Source organism: Trachemys scripta, chromosome 5, assembly GCF_013100865.1.
Source record: "Trachemys scripta elegans isolate TJP31775 chromosome 5, CAS_Tse_1.0, whole genome shotgun sequence".
Taxonomy (NCBI): Eukaryota; Metazoa; Chordata; order Testudines; family Emydidae; genus Trachemys; species Trachemys scripta.
The window spans coordinates 134,845,494-134,860,557 of record NC_048302.1 but is presented as its reverse complement, the minus strand read 5'-3'; the positions used below and the strand labels follow the sequence as shown (position 1 = coordinate 134,860,557).

Genomic DNA, 15,064 nt, shown 5'->3' with positions numbered 1-15,064 from the left:
ACAGCAAAGAGCCAGTAAACTTAGACATACCCGTGGCTTCTTCAACGTCTCTGCAGGCACCTAAAGCCCCAGCGCTGGGCCGAGCAGGGCAGGGCGGACGGCTGTTCTCCTGATCATGTGATCCTCTGGGCTTGGCGCAAAGCTGCCCCTGGACCAGGCACTAACCCTACAAATGCAGCACTCCCCGTCAGAAATACATCTCAGCAGCAATCATTCCTTCCCCAGCCCTGTCGAGCAAATCTGGAACAACCCGAGCACGGAGCCTTGCGTCGTCACAGCTCCAAACAACCGTGCCCCAATTGATGTTATGTTGCTCAGTTATAAATCTCGATACACCCACTAATGGGAGGTCCAGAAATCAGACGGCTGAGCGCTTCAGTCTTTATTAGAGAGATTAAAGAAGAGGTTCATGTTACAAATGAATATAGACCATTATCCTGCGACTAGAGCCCCGACAGCATGAAGGCAAATGCCAGCTGGCACCTGTGGTGCCGGACAGGTCCTGGGAGCTGGAGGGGGCATGACGCAGTGGGATCCAGACTTAGCCTTCGGCCTGCCCAGCACTGGCAGCCGAATGGAAGGAACCAGCTAGCAGGGAGTGGGGCTGCAGTCCATACACTCGTTGCCTGGGTGACAGCGCCTGAGGAACTGAAAGCGGCAGCCAGGCCGAACCGGGCCAAGACGCATGCAGCCCTAGTGCCACTCAGCCACCTTCAGTTAACAGGCGTGCAGGGCAAGCAGCACTTTGCAGGATCGGGCCCAAGTGTGTCTTGGGTCAGTGGAACCTACTGTCTGACGGGGACTTTCCCAATGCATCAACCCTGGAACATGCCAGTGCCCTGGGCTCCCTCCGCTGCAACGGCAGAGACCTTTCTCCTGTGCTGCCTAGCCTCTGGGCTACCTGGGCTTCAAATCACATGGCCACGAATGAATCCCGACTGCAGCATTCAAGAGATGGTAGCAAGGCTCCGAGCCATGGGCGTGTCACATGTACACTGGGTTCCAAATTGGGAGGGGGCAAGGCTGCCTCGTCTCCCTCCTCCATTCCCAACAGCCTCCACCATCCTCCCCATTGCTAATTATAACTCCTTCCTTCTCCTCATCCCCAGCAGCCCACATCCCCCCCGCACCACTCCACACATAGCCTCCACGCACAGCTCTCTGCTCATTCCTCTCTGCTCCCTGCCCCCCTCACGGCTGAGGCAGAGCTGCTGGGGGAAGGTGTGTATATAGGGGGACAGGGTGAGAGTGGGGGTCCAGGCAGGGGCAAAGCCACACTGGTCAAGATTGGTCCCACACCCAGCACTGCCCCCCATCAGCCAGGCAGCCTTTGGGCTCCCTGACCCTGCGCCCTCTAGGGTACGGCCCCAAGTCCCCTAGAACCCGGCCAAGCCTTAACCCAGAGCTGCTGCGTGTTAAAGCTTCCCAAGGGTTAGAAGCAGCACCTGGCTCAGTACCACCTGAGCATTAGGGGTGTAAAAGGGGTCAAGAGCTGAACCCAGCTGGGAACTTTGCGAGCCTCCTGCCCTGCAACGGGCCAAGCCAGCCCCACCCCGCTCTGACCCTCCCCCCTACGCAAAGCATTCCAGATCCAGGACCAGCTTCGCCCACTCGCGTTAAACCGCTGCGCTCCTGCCTCCACTGGGAATCCTGGTCCAAGGGCCAGATCCGAAGCCTCTCGGAGTCAATGGACTTGGGACCTGCCTGAAGTGAAGGGGGCAGGATCAGGCCCTTGAACAGCATAAGGTAGTAGAGGCTCCCATCACCTGGCAGTCTCCAGGGAACGTGTCAGGCTCGTGCACAAATGCCTCCCGGCCTGGCTTTCCGGACGTAGTGAAGTTCAGCAGCAGGCTTCAAAGGAGGGAACAGCAGCTGAAAGTTCATCGCCGCATGTAGACAACACACGAAGGGAAGAGGGTTTGATCTCGGGTAGGTCCAGCATCACAATTACTGTTAGGACCTGGCCCGTCAATCCTTCCTCCCACAAGGCCCCTCACTCATGCAAGGAGTCCCACTGACTTCAGTAGGGCTACGAGCCAGAATACAGGGCTCAGGGTCAGCTGTGTGTATGGACACACATGCTGAGTCCACGTGTTAAAGAATGGGCTCGCGGAGTATTATTGTGTAACCCCACATCACGTAGAACGCACACAGCCAAACCATCCTGATACTTCCCAGAGTGCACCAAAGACCCAAGCGTTTTTGTACCTGGCTGAGCTGGGCAGAGTCACCCACAAAACACTCAAGCAAAGGGACCTTTTAGAACTTGCGCAACTTTATTTTTAGAATCCCGTTAAAAAGCCATTAAAATACCCCAACCCAAAATGTAAATAATGCAACAGGCGGAGCAGACCAGACCAAGCCAGGCGCTCCGGAGGAGGGGGGGCCAACTCAGTGCTGGGGGAGCCTTGGATCTGGAGATGACGATACAGTGGCAGGCGGCGACAGTCCGACCTTTCCCGCTGCTGCCCCAGCCGCCCCATTGTATCTTCTTGCGAAGGCTGAGCCAAAACTCACCCAATGTGCAGAGCAAGAGATCTGCTGGGGAAGCTGGAAATCTACTGACCCGTGGAAACTACTGGGGAAGAAAACAGGGAAGGAGGTTCCAGTCACTTAAAAGACCTGCATAGGACGCTGCTTTTTAGGATAATGCACTGAGCCTCAACCACCCTGCTTATCTATTGGTGGCTTCTTCAGCCAACTAGAGGACACCTGAGGGCAGTGGACCAATCACCAGCACAATGCAAAGATGGGGGCGTGGCTTGATGCTCTTGTGCCAGGTTATGGTAAAATGGTTGAGTGAGGCCTGGCCTACAAGCGACCTGGGAAGAGACACTTCAGCCACGTGAAGCAGCATTGTGCAAGCAGATGGGGAAAGAGATGATCAGGAGAAAGGGGCTGCCTAGCCGGGCCAGGGCCTCTCAAGAGGTCAGCCTGTTCCCCTACGTCTGTTCGGTGCAGAGAGCGGGTTGGAAAATGACCCCCCTGTCAGTATTTCAGATGGCCCAGGTTTGCACCTACACTGTGTCCATCTCTTAGTGCCTTGCCTGGCCTGGCCACTGAGCCTAGGTGGACGTGGGAGTTATCCAGTGGGGTCGCGCTGGCTTACGCTAGAGGTGAATCTGGCCCTTTATATTCCTGTATTCGCTCGTGGTTATGGGCTGGCTCCAGAACAGCCTCAGGCTCTAGCAGCCTCGTTCCTTAGACGTGACGGAGTCCGAGCCCAGATCCTCAAAGAGATTTAGGTGCCTAACTCCCATGGATTTCAACAGGAGGGATTTCTCTCTTCTGAACCCCCTCTCTGAAACAAACCCACACAGAGCCACTTCCTCTCTCCTCCAGGCACCCTCGTCTTGCCTGAGTTTAGGCTTCTGGCGCCACTCGGCCGAAAACTATAAACCTCTGGCCGACCTGGCGGGTCCTGCTAGCACAGAATGATCCCCCGTGCATTACTCTTTCCCCTCTTTATGCTTTATCCACACGGTACCATTTCACTTGAGACTGGCAGTGCGCACCTGCCATGGTTTGCAATGCCCCTGCTATCTTACAGCTCCCTCAGAATGCTTCTCTAGCGCGCTCTGGCCTCTCAGACTCTGGGATATCTGCCTCCCCGCCCAGAAATAGTTACTAAGGAAGTCATCCGGCGGTGACGGTGAATGATGCGATGATGTCTGAGGTTAGCTGGCTACCAGCTGCAGCACAATAATTCCAGTGGGAATCACCCAGCGAGTTTGGATTGTGGAGTTTTGGGGCAGGCAGGGGCTGTTCTTCAAGGCCAATCCCTTCAACAAATCCATCCAGAAGGCTCCAAGACCTTCCCTTTCTCTCCCCACTACCAGAAGGTCCATGGAGGCTGCATCATTTCATAGGCTGGGATGCTGGTAACGTTGACGGGGATGGAGATGATGGCCCAGGGGAGTCCGTGCTGTTCCAAGGAGCGTCGGATCATGTACCTAGAGAGACACAGGCACGCATATTGACGGAGTGAGTTGGGAAAGAGGAGCTCGGTCCGTAGGCGCGCGCTGGAGCCACCGAAGAGTGCAACGTCAAGACCAACTCAACCCCACAGAACAAATACAACTGACTCCACTAAGAGTCTTACTTACAGGGCCTGATTCTGTGAAGTCACTTAGCCCTTCCCATGGGACACTCAGCACCTTGTAGAGTCCGGCCTTCATCAGGGGAAGGCTGAATTTTCTGACAGTTGCACTTAAGCTGCCTAAACCATTTCCATGTTTAAGAATCAACCGAGGCAGCCCTGTATGATTGCAGATGCCTCTTGCTTGCTGGATGAATAGGGATGGCTGAGTGGAGCACCACGGTGGCTCATCAGCGCTGGGCCAGCCCTGGAGAGACACAGGCTATGGCCTGCAGTTTATGATCTCTGCTTTAAGCGCTAGCTTTATCATTTATTCTACATCATGATGCTGTAGATAAACAGAGCACTTCAGTCTCCATGGCCAGAGCCCATGATCGGGGACATGGACATTAAAGATCTGGAGAACATCTGAGGTGGTGGAAACAAAGGGGCCAGTGCTATCTTCGTTTCATCCACACAACCAGACTGACTTCACTGGGGCTGCCTGGGTACAACGGGGGGCACAATCTGAAGATACGGGGGTGTGCGCACGTTGGGGAAAGGCACCTACCCGTCCCTGCCCAGGAGGAAGAGAGCAGGAATGTCCGCCGTCAGCCTCGTGCTGTCCTGGATCATTTCGACGTAGAAGCTGTCGTTGTCGTACGCGTTATCGGCGATAATCACCGCCCTCCCGCCGTGCTCCTGGACGACCCGCGTCTTCGACAAGAAGGAACAACCCCTGCGGCAGAAAATAACGCTGCGTCTCAGAGACCCGCTCGGTCGGCTATCTGCATGGCACAGCGCCTATGTCTCCCCCTTCAAAGACATCACCCCTTCCCAGCTGACGCGCTTCGTGCATTTCATACAATTGCCGTCTGTGAGAGCGAAGGGTGAAAAGGGCCACACTTATGTCTGAGTGGGGGAATAGGAAGCAAACAACCCATTTTAACCAAAGGATTCTTATTGTTCACAATAATAATAGGGACTTCTCTATCTTTGCTTCACCAACATTCTCCCGACGCACTGGAGACATTGGTGAAGGAGCAGGCGAGGAAACTGAGGCAGAGTGGTGCTGTGATTTGCCCAAGGATGCAGAGGGAATCTGTGTCAGGGCTGGGGTTAGAATTCTGCAACACCTGGCTCCCAGGCCTGTGCTCGGACTAGGCCTCATTAACGTTACTGCCTCAGCAAACTTAGTAATTAACCATTGGAACAACTTACCAAGGGTCGTGGTGGATTCTCCATCCCTGGCCGGTTTTAAATCGAACTCGGCTGTTTGTCTAAAAGCTCTGCCCTAGGAATTCTCGTGGGGCAGGTCTCTGGCCTGTGGTAGACAGAGGGGCAGACTGCGGTCCCTTCTGGGCTTGGGATCTATGAAATCATCTCCCCTAATTCTCTTCTTTTACTTTCTCGGTCTTCAGGGCCCCTCAGCGACACTCTCCAGTGCTTGTAGGGTAACACTCCGCCCCAAGAGCAAGTGAGCGACTGTGCTGGCTTGTACGGCCCCCCTTCACCCAACACCAGCTGTGATTGCCGGCCTGTCTGGGACGTTGTCCTAACACTGACACTTGCCCGGCAATCCTCCCCGGGCGCAGCCCTGGGCGCAGCGCGCAAAGCTGCTGGCTTCCGCTTGGGCGCGCAGAGTCCTTTGCTAACAGTGCCCGGGAGATAGCTGCTGGCTGACCGGCGGGCGGGGAGCAGGTGGTCTCGCTCCCGGGGAGCAGGTGCTCTTGTCGCAAAAAATGCTGATCCAGCATTATCAGCGCCCTGGCACGGTCCGCCTACCCACAATCGGAGGTGTGACCGCAGCCCACGTGGGCGTACCGAGCTGGCTTCCAGTGAGCTAACCAGCTAGGAACAGCAGTGACGCCGCAGCAGCTGCCGCTAGCTGCCCGACTGCAGTGTAGACAGACTCCCAGAGGCTCAGCAGCCAGGCCAAGACTGACTGGGTCCTTCCCTTCTCCGCCTGGGAATGCATCCCCGCAACTGGGGCGGTGGTGGGGCAGGGTGGAGCTGGCTGGCCCTGGCGGTGCCCCTGCTGGACCTGCTCTGTGGTTATTAGCCAGAAGGCTTCAGCCTCCTCTAACCAAGCCCCAGTCGCCAGGGGAAAGGTGGATGCTTTAGGAAAATGGTCCCAGCGAGTAGGGCCTGTCCTGGCTGCTAGACCACACGGCTGCTCTCAGAATGCCGGGGCTAAGAGCCTGCGTGAGCAGAGGGGCCGCTGCAGGGCTGAATTCCCCCTGGCGCGATGTCTAGCAGCACCGGGCCCACCGCGAGGAGGCAGAGCTTGACAGCAGGGCCCGGGAGGAGTGGAGTTGGGGGGCAGCGTTGTTCCCTGCTCAGTGTCCTCGAGGAAATCCAGGAGGGCAGGAACAATCCCTGAAGCTACATTAGTCCCTTCAGCAGCTGCTACTGAGTAAGTGACAGCGGTCCCATGCCAGAAGTCTCTAGCCCCGATTGAGCTGGGAGGTTTCATTCTTGGCAGGCCCCCTCTTCTGTGGGGCTGGGAGCTCACCTGGGCCCAGGCCACAGCCCCCTAAATGTCTCAGGCTAAGGGGTGATGGACGCCCCAAACGAACCTCAGCGCTGTCAGAGGATTCCCTGGGGAAGGGGCACACGACTGGCCGGTTTCCTTTATATTAAGCAGCAGCAGCTGCCTTCCTTCCGGGACCTCTCGGTACAGACATACGACAGAGGGGAAAGCGGATGATGGAGTCAGTTTTGTCAGACTAGAAAATAACAGGGGACTGGAGACTAATCGGGTTTCAGGTGTTGTCTACAAGGAGCAAATGCCCAGCGTACATACAACTCCCCAGGTGGACTCACCATCCCGGGAGAAGAGTGTCCACTCAAGGGGTTTTACTGGCACAGCCATGCAGCTATAATGCCAGCAGTCTAGCTACCTCAGTGATATTCTCCATGCAGAGGAGCCTCTACGGTCAGAGGACGATGATAAAAACGAACATGAGGCGAAATCTCCACGGGACCGTTCCCCAGGCAGGCGCTCTGCAACGTGCCAGATTTCGTTCTGCCCGATCTCTCTGGTGGAAAAAACCCAACCCGCCCACTCCCTGCACGCCGCTGTTCTAGAATCACACTATAAATAGCTCTCTCCCCCCCCCACTGGTAAAACAGATCTGTCATCCAACCTACCCACGCTCCACCAGGGCGATCTGATCTTGGATGAAGACTCCATTGTTTAGCTCCCCGCATGCCTCCGGAGGGTCTGCCGGGACCAGGTGTATCTGCTCGTATCTCGTGTTCTCGGAGAGGAAAGAAAAGAAGCAGACTGGGAGTAAAGGCGGGGGCAGTACTGGGGGGTGGGGTGGGGTGGGGGGTCTGGGTTTGCTAACGTAGATCTATTCTGGGGTCTGCAGCAACAGGCTTTATTTGTTCTGGTTAAGGCCAGCTTCATAGACCAGTTCTCACCGTCCTGCCCCTAACTAAACCCGAAGAAAACTACAAAGACAGTCAGATCTGGCCTTGTTATTGCTAGACTGCTACATACTTTGCAGGTCTATAGCACCTAAGGGTCTAATATTAAACCCTGCAAAACCTGATGGCGCTATCAGAGGAGTTTGAGTACAGTGCATTGGGTAGTACTTCCTCTTCCTTGCTATAGCATCTTTCTGCCAACGATTCCTCAACCCCAACAACAGCCATGGCAGGTAGGCAATGCTTATTATCCCCATTTTACAGGTGGGGAAACTGAGGCACAGCACAGTTCCATGATGTGCCCAGAGACACACAGTGAGTCCGTGGCAGAGCAGGGAATAGTACTTCGGTCTCTGGACTCGCAGTTCTGGGCTCTGAGCCCTGGATGGCACTCCCTCTCCTTGCTGCGTGTGGTTCAGCTCCAGGGTGGGAGGCTCATGGTTCCATCCGCCCTGCGGGAGACCTGGCAGGGAATTACAGGGAGGTCCCGTCTAAGGCAGTTGTTCTTAGGGACCCAGGATTGGACGGGAGGGTCTCCCCGTGAACTGGTGTTCACCATGTACGTGTCCATACCCAGACACTGTAGCTCCCTGCCTTTGACCTCCCTGGCCTGTGAGGGCTGTCCCAGATGCTGTGCATGGTAGAGAACTGCCTCTTGCTGGATTTGCCCAGCCTGCAGCTTCGGGCAGGTCTGGTCACTTGTTTCTTACTGAACTCATCCCCCCTCGCCCCCTTTTCTTTATTACAGGGCCAAGGTCCCGTTTGTGCAGGTCACTGAATCACAGTTTGCAGAGTGGCCAGGCGCTGCCGGCTTGTCAGTCCATCGGAGTCCTGTACAGTGCGGCCCCACGTAGGCTGTTTGGGTCACTCTGCCAGCTTCCCACCCTTGCACACTGCCGGCTTACTCCTTTTTGGACCTGGTTCTCCATGGCCCTGTGCCTCGCACGGGCCTTTACTCTCGTGCAAAGGGGCGACAAGATGAGCACGGCAGCGTCTCTCATGCACTTGGCACCACACCAGGTGCAGGGCAATGGTGAACGAGGCCCTCGGCCTTATCTCAGCCGCATCCCGCAAGAGGCACTCTCTACCATGCCAAGCAGGATGCCCTGCTGATGGTGGAGAAATGGCAACATCCGGCAGTATCCCTTTGTTCTAGTGTAAAGAGAATCTAGGGTCCAGATCTTCACAAGTAATTCGGCTCCTAATGCTCACTGATTTCAATCATAGAATCTCAGGGTCGGAAGGGACCTAAAGAGGTCATCTAGTCCAACCCCCTGCTCAAAGCAGGAGCACTCCCCAACTAAATCATCCCAGCCAGGGCTTTGTCAAGCCAGGCCTTAAAAACCTCTAAGGAAGGAGATTCCACCACCTCCCTAGGTAACCCATTCCAGTGCTTCATCACCCTCCTAGTGAAATAGTGAGACCCCACCCCACCCTCTATCCAACCACCCTGCTCCCAGTTCCCTGACTGCCCCCCTGACCCCTATCCACATCCCTGCCCCGACAGGCCCCCGGGGACTCTCACCCCCTATCCAACCCCCCCTCCCTGTCCCGTGACCGCCCCCCCCGGGACCCCCTGCCCCTAACCGCCCCCCTGGGTCCCCAGCCCCTTTCGGAATGTGGCCCTGCGAACATGGGCGGAGGACTCAGGAGAAGCAGGGGCAGGAGCAGGGGCAGCCGGAGAGAAGTGGCGGTTCCCCCTTTAAAGCCCCGCTTCGCTCCTGCCGCCTGCACCTCCCGCCTGCTCCCCTGAGGCAGGGGGTGTGCCGGTGCTGAGCTGCCCGGCGGTGCAGTGAGCTGAGGCTGCAAGGGTCGGGGAACAGCGGGGGAGGGACCGGGGGCTAGCCTCCCCGGCCGGGAGCTCAGGGGCCAGGCAGGACGGTCCCGCAGGCTGGATGTGGCCCCGGGCCGTACTTTGTCCACCTCTGGTCTAAACACAGGACTCGGAGCTAGAAACTTGTGATCTCATGGACTGAGCATTGGCCTAGGAGCCACGAACTCTTGAAATTTAATCCTGCCTCTAACACTGTCCTGCTGTGTGGTCTTGGGCAAATCACTTTAGCCTGCCTCAGTTTCCCCAATCTGTAAAATAGGGATTAAAAATATCTACCTCCCTTGCAGGGGTGTTGGGATGGTTATACAGTTAACGTTTGCAAGGCGCTTTGAAGCTAAAATGTGATACCACTAACTAGTACAGTGCATTGGTAGTTGCTTGTTGGAGATTTGTAATAAGTCCCCTGCATCTATGAGTGATTTCAGAATGCAAGTTGCTTGCAGAGACGTCTCTGCAGTTAGTATAATAACAATTTATAATTCTGGCACTTATCCAATCAGTTATGGGCCAGGCATCTCACACAAGATTAGGCAGACAGGGAGAGCAGCACCCCGCCTCCAATCTATCTCGCAAAAATAACTTCTTAAGCAGTTCCAGCATTTTTCTTACACTTGGATCTGCTTTTTGGACCGTGTGAACAGAGGACCTAGTTTGTTTTGCGTGTCCCAGATCGAGCACGAACTGCAGAGTTCCCAAGACAAGGTAAGTGGATCACCGAGATTCTGGAGTAGCTGCTTCTCAGCAAATTCCAAAGTTCAATCTACACCCATCGGGCAAAACTCGGAGCTCTCTTACAGCAGTGTAAATCGAGCAACACCAGCGGCTTCAATAATTGACACTGATGTGACTGAGCTCAGAATCTGGCCCACTGTTTCTAAAGGGAAACAAGTGTAAGAAACGACCAAATGAAGATCAGGTTTCAAATCCACTAGTTGCTGTGGAGAAAAATCTAGAAATGAAAGGTCTAATACAGATCTGATCCTCATACTTACAAACACGCCTCCAAAATCTTTGGCCGGCGTAGCAGTGAAGATGTAGCGGATATCTCCGGGACTCAGCACTTGGAAATATAAATATTCATGGACGCGTAAACCTGCGTATTTAAAAAGACAAAAAAATAGACAAGGGGGGGAAATGGAAAAGCTCTTGGGAAATTCCTTTGGAGAGATTTAAAACTAAATTCACAATCACGCTGCTGTGAAAACAGCTCTTCTAAAGGGGGATGGGAGAAGCAACAGGTTATAACATTTCATTTACACAGCATCTTTCATCCCAACTGGAGTCACGGCGGCTGGATATATAAGGCACAATTCACCTGCCATGTTGATGCAGCCAGTTCTGGTGTGTGTGGGAGGAGCTGTTCAACAGCGCACAGCAATGCTGCCTAACTGTTTAGAGCAGGAAGCCAAGAATATGGGATTCCACTGAAATCACAAGGGATGTTTTAAGGAGGCAGAATTGAAATGACTCCTGGTGTAATTTTACCAGGACACCTGCACGTACACCCCGGTGCTTGTGGAAAATACATCATGGGCTCTTTTTCCAACCCCTGCTCCATAATTTTCTTAAGCCAACTCAATGCCATACCCCAGCGACGGCCGCCTGACGGAAGCTATGATTGCATTCAGGATTCTGAAAAGATCTACTGATGCCACTCTCCGGAACAATGCTCGGTGCCAATTCTGCTCCAGCGAACGTCCCATGTGTATTACGTCACCTCCAAACAAACAGGCTTTGTAACAGTAACCCTAGTGAGGGGGTGGGGGAATGGCTACCTGGCCAGCCAGGACAAAGCGCTCCCACTCCTGGCACAATGAGGTCCCTTTTCCAGTGCCCAGCTCATGCCACCTGAAGAAATGGATCGCACAAGCTCCAGCAGGCTTAACACAGCTGCGTTCCGGACACAGCAGATGCACCATAATCGTTAGCTGAATCCCAAGGCACTGCCATAGAAGTGCTTTAATTAAGAGCTCCAAATGTCCTGCCTCCGCGACTGATTCTGGAGCCACTTATTTCCCACGGAGGCAATTAGGGATCCGTTGACGAGCAGTGGGTGGAAAGCTTAATGCTGAATTTGCAACGGCACAGAAGCTGTCGGAGTTATGCCGGATCTCCGGGGAGCCTCTTACAGGCGTGTCCTCTTTCCCTCTGCCCCAACTGAGCCAGGGCAGGGGTGATGGGCTCCCACCGAGATGGCCCCTTCACCTGTAGTTTGAATCAGCACTTCCTAGACTCAGGACGGCTCTTTTACATCTTGCGAAGGGAGCTCTGACTAGCAGTTACAGCAGGAGCGTGGGCAGCGGGAACCCTGGGTTCTGTTGGACTGACACCCTGTGTGACCCTGGGAGGGTCACTTAGACCAGCATTTTCACCAGTGCCCACTGATCTCTGGGTATCCCCAATTTTTGCAGTTTGAGGCACCTTGGGCCTGATTTCCCAAGCTGCTGGAGCACCCACAGCTCCAGACGAAGTCAATGGAGCTGCCGGTGCCTAGCACCTCTGGACATGAGGACCCTGGAGGTGTGTCAAATTGGGTGCTCAAAAATCACCAGTCACTTTTCAAACGCATTGCCCTTACCCTTTCTCTGCCTCAGTTTCCCCTCCAGTAGTAAATGGGGATAACGACAATGGCACAAGGGAGTTGGGAGGCACAGTTAATGCAGGTGAAGCATACAATATGCTCTAGCAATCCAATTCCCACTCTGAATTAAAAGGAGAGGATGGCTGTAGACCACCACACCTGTGCTTGGTCGTGATCTCTTTGTGAGAGGCTGAAGTGAATGAAAAAAGACATTGACAGACGCTCCAAAGGGTCAAACTGCTCTAGCAGTCCAGAAGACTGATCCACATGAAGGCACTGATGCTAGCCCTACGGAAAACCCCCTTCCCTCTCAACCACAGATGCCTCTTGATGGTTAGAGTGTCAGTTGGGGGGAGGCGTCTAGTGGCTGGAGCAGGGGAGTCTGGGGATGTGGGTTCTACTCCTGGCTCTGCCACTAATTGGCTGTGAGTCCTTGGGCAAGTCGCTTCATTGTTCTGTGCCTCAGTTTCCCCATCTGTACAATCTGGGAAATTATCCTTATTAATCTGCATCTCAAGGGCACCATGAGGCTTAAAGCTCTCCAAGATCCTTGGATGCAAAGTGCCTTGTCAGTGGGAGCTGTTAATTACTACAGTATTCAGAGGACAGGCTGGGAAGGTTGAATGACAAGTAAGGGTCTAATCCTGAGAGGTGCTGAGTACCCACAGCTCTTGCTTACATCAACAGGAGTGGTCAGTGTTCAGCACCTCTCCAAATGGAGCCCTAACCCTCTGTACTGTTGAGAGCATTCTCACATCCTGCAGCAGCACTTCTGCTAACCTAACGTGAACCAAGCAACACGTAGCAAATCCCCCAGCCGTGGCCAGAAAATGAATTTGTGCAAGCAGCTTGGACCCATCCCAAGACTCCTCCAGAATGGGACATAAAAACAGGCTGCCAGCCCTTTGCAAAGCGCCTCCAAACTGAACAAAGGTCATTTCTAGAATCCAGTGGCGCAACCTCCCCTCTGGGATCTTCTCCTTCGCTTTCTCGATCTTTTAGCTGCTGTAGTCTCCCCTTATTTACCTGCTGGCTGCCCCTCAATCCTGCACTCCCACCATCTTCCTTTCCAAATCTCTTTGCAGGAGTTTTAGGGCTGATTAACGGTGCTCTAATGGACAAAACTCTTCCCTCTAGCCCCCAAACCAGGGCAGCGGCAGTGCAAGATTCTCCCATCTCAGCTGTGACCTGGAGGGATCACATCCCAGGGCAAGAGGATGTTGCATTATATTTTTCTTTGGCTCGCTCACTGCTTTCAAAGCCAAGACACGGGGGGGGGGGGGTAAGAGCACAAGGCACTCAGAAACACTGGGTCATGTGCAGTGAGATCCTCCTGATGAACCGGATTGCCACTGCTTTGCAGAATATAGAAGTGAAAATGGGAATTTATAAATAGACTCAAAACCCTGACAGGTTTGGCAGGTCTCCACGACAGCAAATAAAGCAGAGCGACGAGAGTACAAAGAATGAATAATAATCACAAATTCACCCCAAAGTGAAGCATTCAAGAAGATTTTTTTTTTCACGCCCTCCCCAGGCCTTTATTTAAGGCCAACAGAGTATCTGAGCACACGGCCAGCTGCCGCATCAGCGCAAGACTTCGAACAGGCACCTCAACGTGCATTTTAACCGCTTTCTTGTCAAGTCAGCGCAGTCCGGCTTTGCAAGCTTACTGGAAAAGGCGCTTCCCAATGCAAGCACTGGGGCACTCTCCAGCCCCCAAGTGGCCAGTACTCACCATCGACGAAAGGCCAGGCGCAGAGAGAGAGCACCAAACGCAGCCATCTGCCAGCGCTGAATAGCATGTCTGTTCGCCAGCCTCCCCACAGCTCCCAAGTGCACCTCTAACCATAGAAGTGTCAAACTGGCAAGAGAGCAGAGCTCGGCCTCCAGCTTCCACTCATTGGTGAGCTCAAGCAGCTGCTGGTCTCATTGGTGAAGGTTTCAATCAATCCACTGCCAGCTACAAGAGGGTTTAAATTACCAACAGGTTCCTAATAGAGAGGAAGCAAAAAAAAATTATTTAATCCCAGGCCCACAAATTCAGCCCCCACTGAAATTAGCAGGAGATTTTTCAGCAAAATAACCGGAAGCAAATTCGTCCTTTTCCACCCACTCCACTTCCTGAAGATAAAAGTGAGCTTCTCATTGCGTATTCCAAGGACAGTGCTGTGGTTGCTTCACTGGCCTGGGTGTCAGGAGGTGGGGTTTTCCTCCAGGCTCTGCTATAGACGTGCTGGATGACCTTGACCAAGGCATTGCACTGCGTGCCTCAGTTTCCCCCGCTGTGATCCTGACCGTTCAAAGAGGGGACTGCGAGTTTAATTCATGAAGGTTTGCTTACATGGGTGTCTTTACTTAAAATGAGTAGCCCCATTCACTACCGCGGAGCTGCTCCCAACAGACATAAAGCTGCACAGATACCTGCAGGACTGGGAGTAGACACAATGAGTGAAAGCCGCAAACAATGAGGAGGGAAGGGAGGGCAAGGGGTTGCAGTAATAAGAGCCTGGACTCTGGTTTTGTTTTTTACAATTGTGATTTTAATGAGGCGATCGCTATTGCTTCTCTTTCCGATTCCCCAGCCTGCTCTGCTCCCACGCAGCCCCTGACTACTACCTGCCATCTCTGCACAGTATTTCACTAGCTTCACAACTACACCAGCCGCCCCAGCCCTTCTCACTGCCTCAAGCCCCCCATTAGTTTTGCTGTATGTACATTTGACATTTTTAACCCCTCCAAATCCCATCCCAGGCTGCATTTGGGTCACTGTCATGGTAACTACATTGGTGCAAGCCCCTAATGAGGGCTCATGTAAAGCAGGGCTCACACCTACACGGCTTAATCCAGTGCAAATTTCTCTAATGCAGACAGGGAGTAGGTGCCCCCCTGCCTGTGACCCTTCACCATCAGACCCTCCAGTCTGGCCCATTTCCCTCCCTCTTGCTGCACTGCAGGTGCCCTGGGGAACCCATCTAGCTGCTTCTCATTCCCCAGCACCATTCCCCCACCTGGGCCCAGATATCACTGCTCCCACCCCACAGCGATGGGTGCCGTATATGGACTTGAGTAGCAGATATTCGAAAAGTGAGGCCCACCGGTCCTCCCCCCCCCCCCAGAGAGTGAGCCCCACCGG

The 15,064-nt window shown here is 54.0% G+C and overlaps 1 protein-coding gene across 2 annotated transcripts in view; it reads right to left on the bottom strand.

The window, feature by feature from the left end:
• Positions 1-2,253: 2,253 nt before the first annotated feature.
• PRADC1 (protease associated domain containing 1) overlaps positions 2,254-15,064 on the bottom strand; it is a 13,191-nt gene continuing 380 nt past the window's right edge. Inside the window, exons 1-6 of one of the 2 annotated variants that reach the window (XM_034771165.1) lie at positions 14,045-14,411; positions 13,667-13,922; positions 10,340-10,440; positions 7,232-7,341; positions 4,650-4,817; positions 2,254-3,953 (exon numbers count right to left, since the gene is read on the bottom strand). In XM_034771165.1, the coding sequence (XP_034627056.1) occupies positions 3,833-3,953; positions 4,650-4,817; positions 7,232-7,341; positions 10,340-10,440; positions 13,667-13,733 (567 nt within the window). In that variant the 5' untranslated portion in view covers positions 13,734-13,922; positions 14,045-14,411 and the 3' untranslated portion in view covers positions 2,254-3,832. Of the gene's footprint in view, positions 3,954-4,649; positions 4,818-7,231; positions 7,342-10,339; positions 10,441-13,666; positions 13,923-14,044; positions 14,412-15,064 lie in introns of those variants that run through there. The other variant, XM_034771166.1, reaches the window with a different exon arrangement.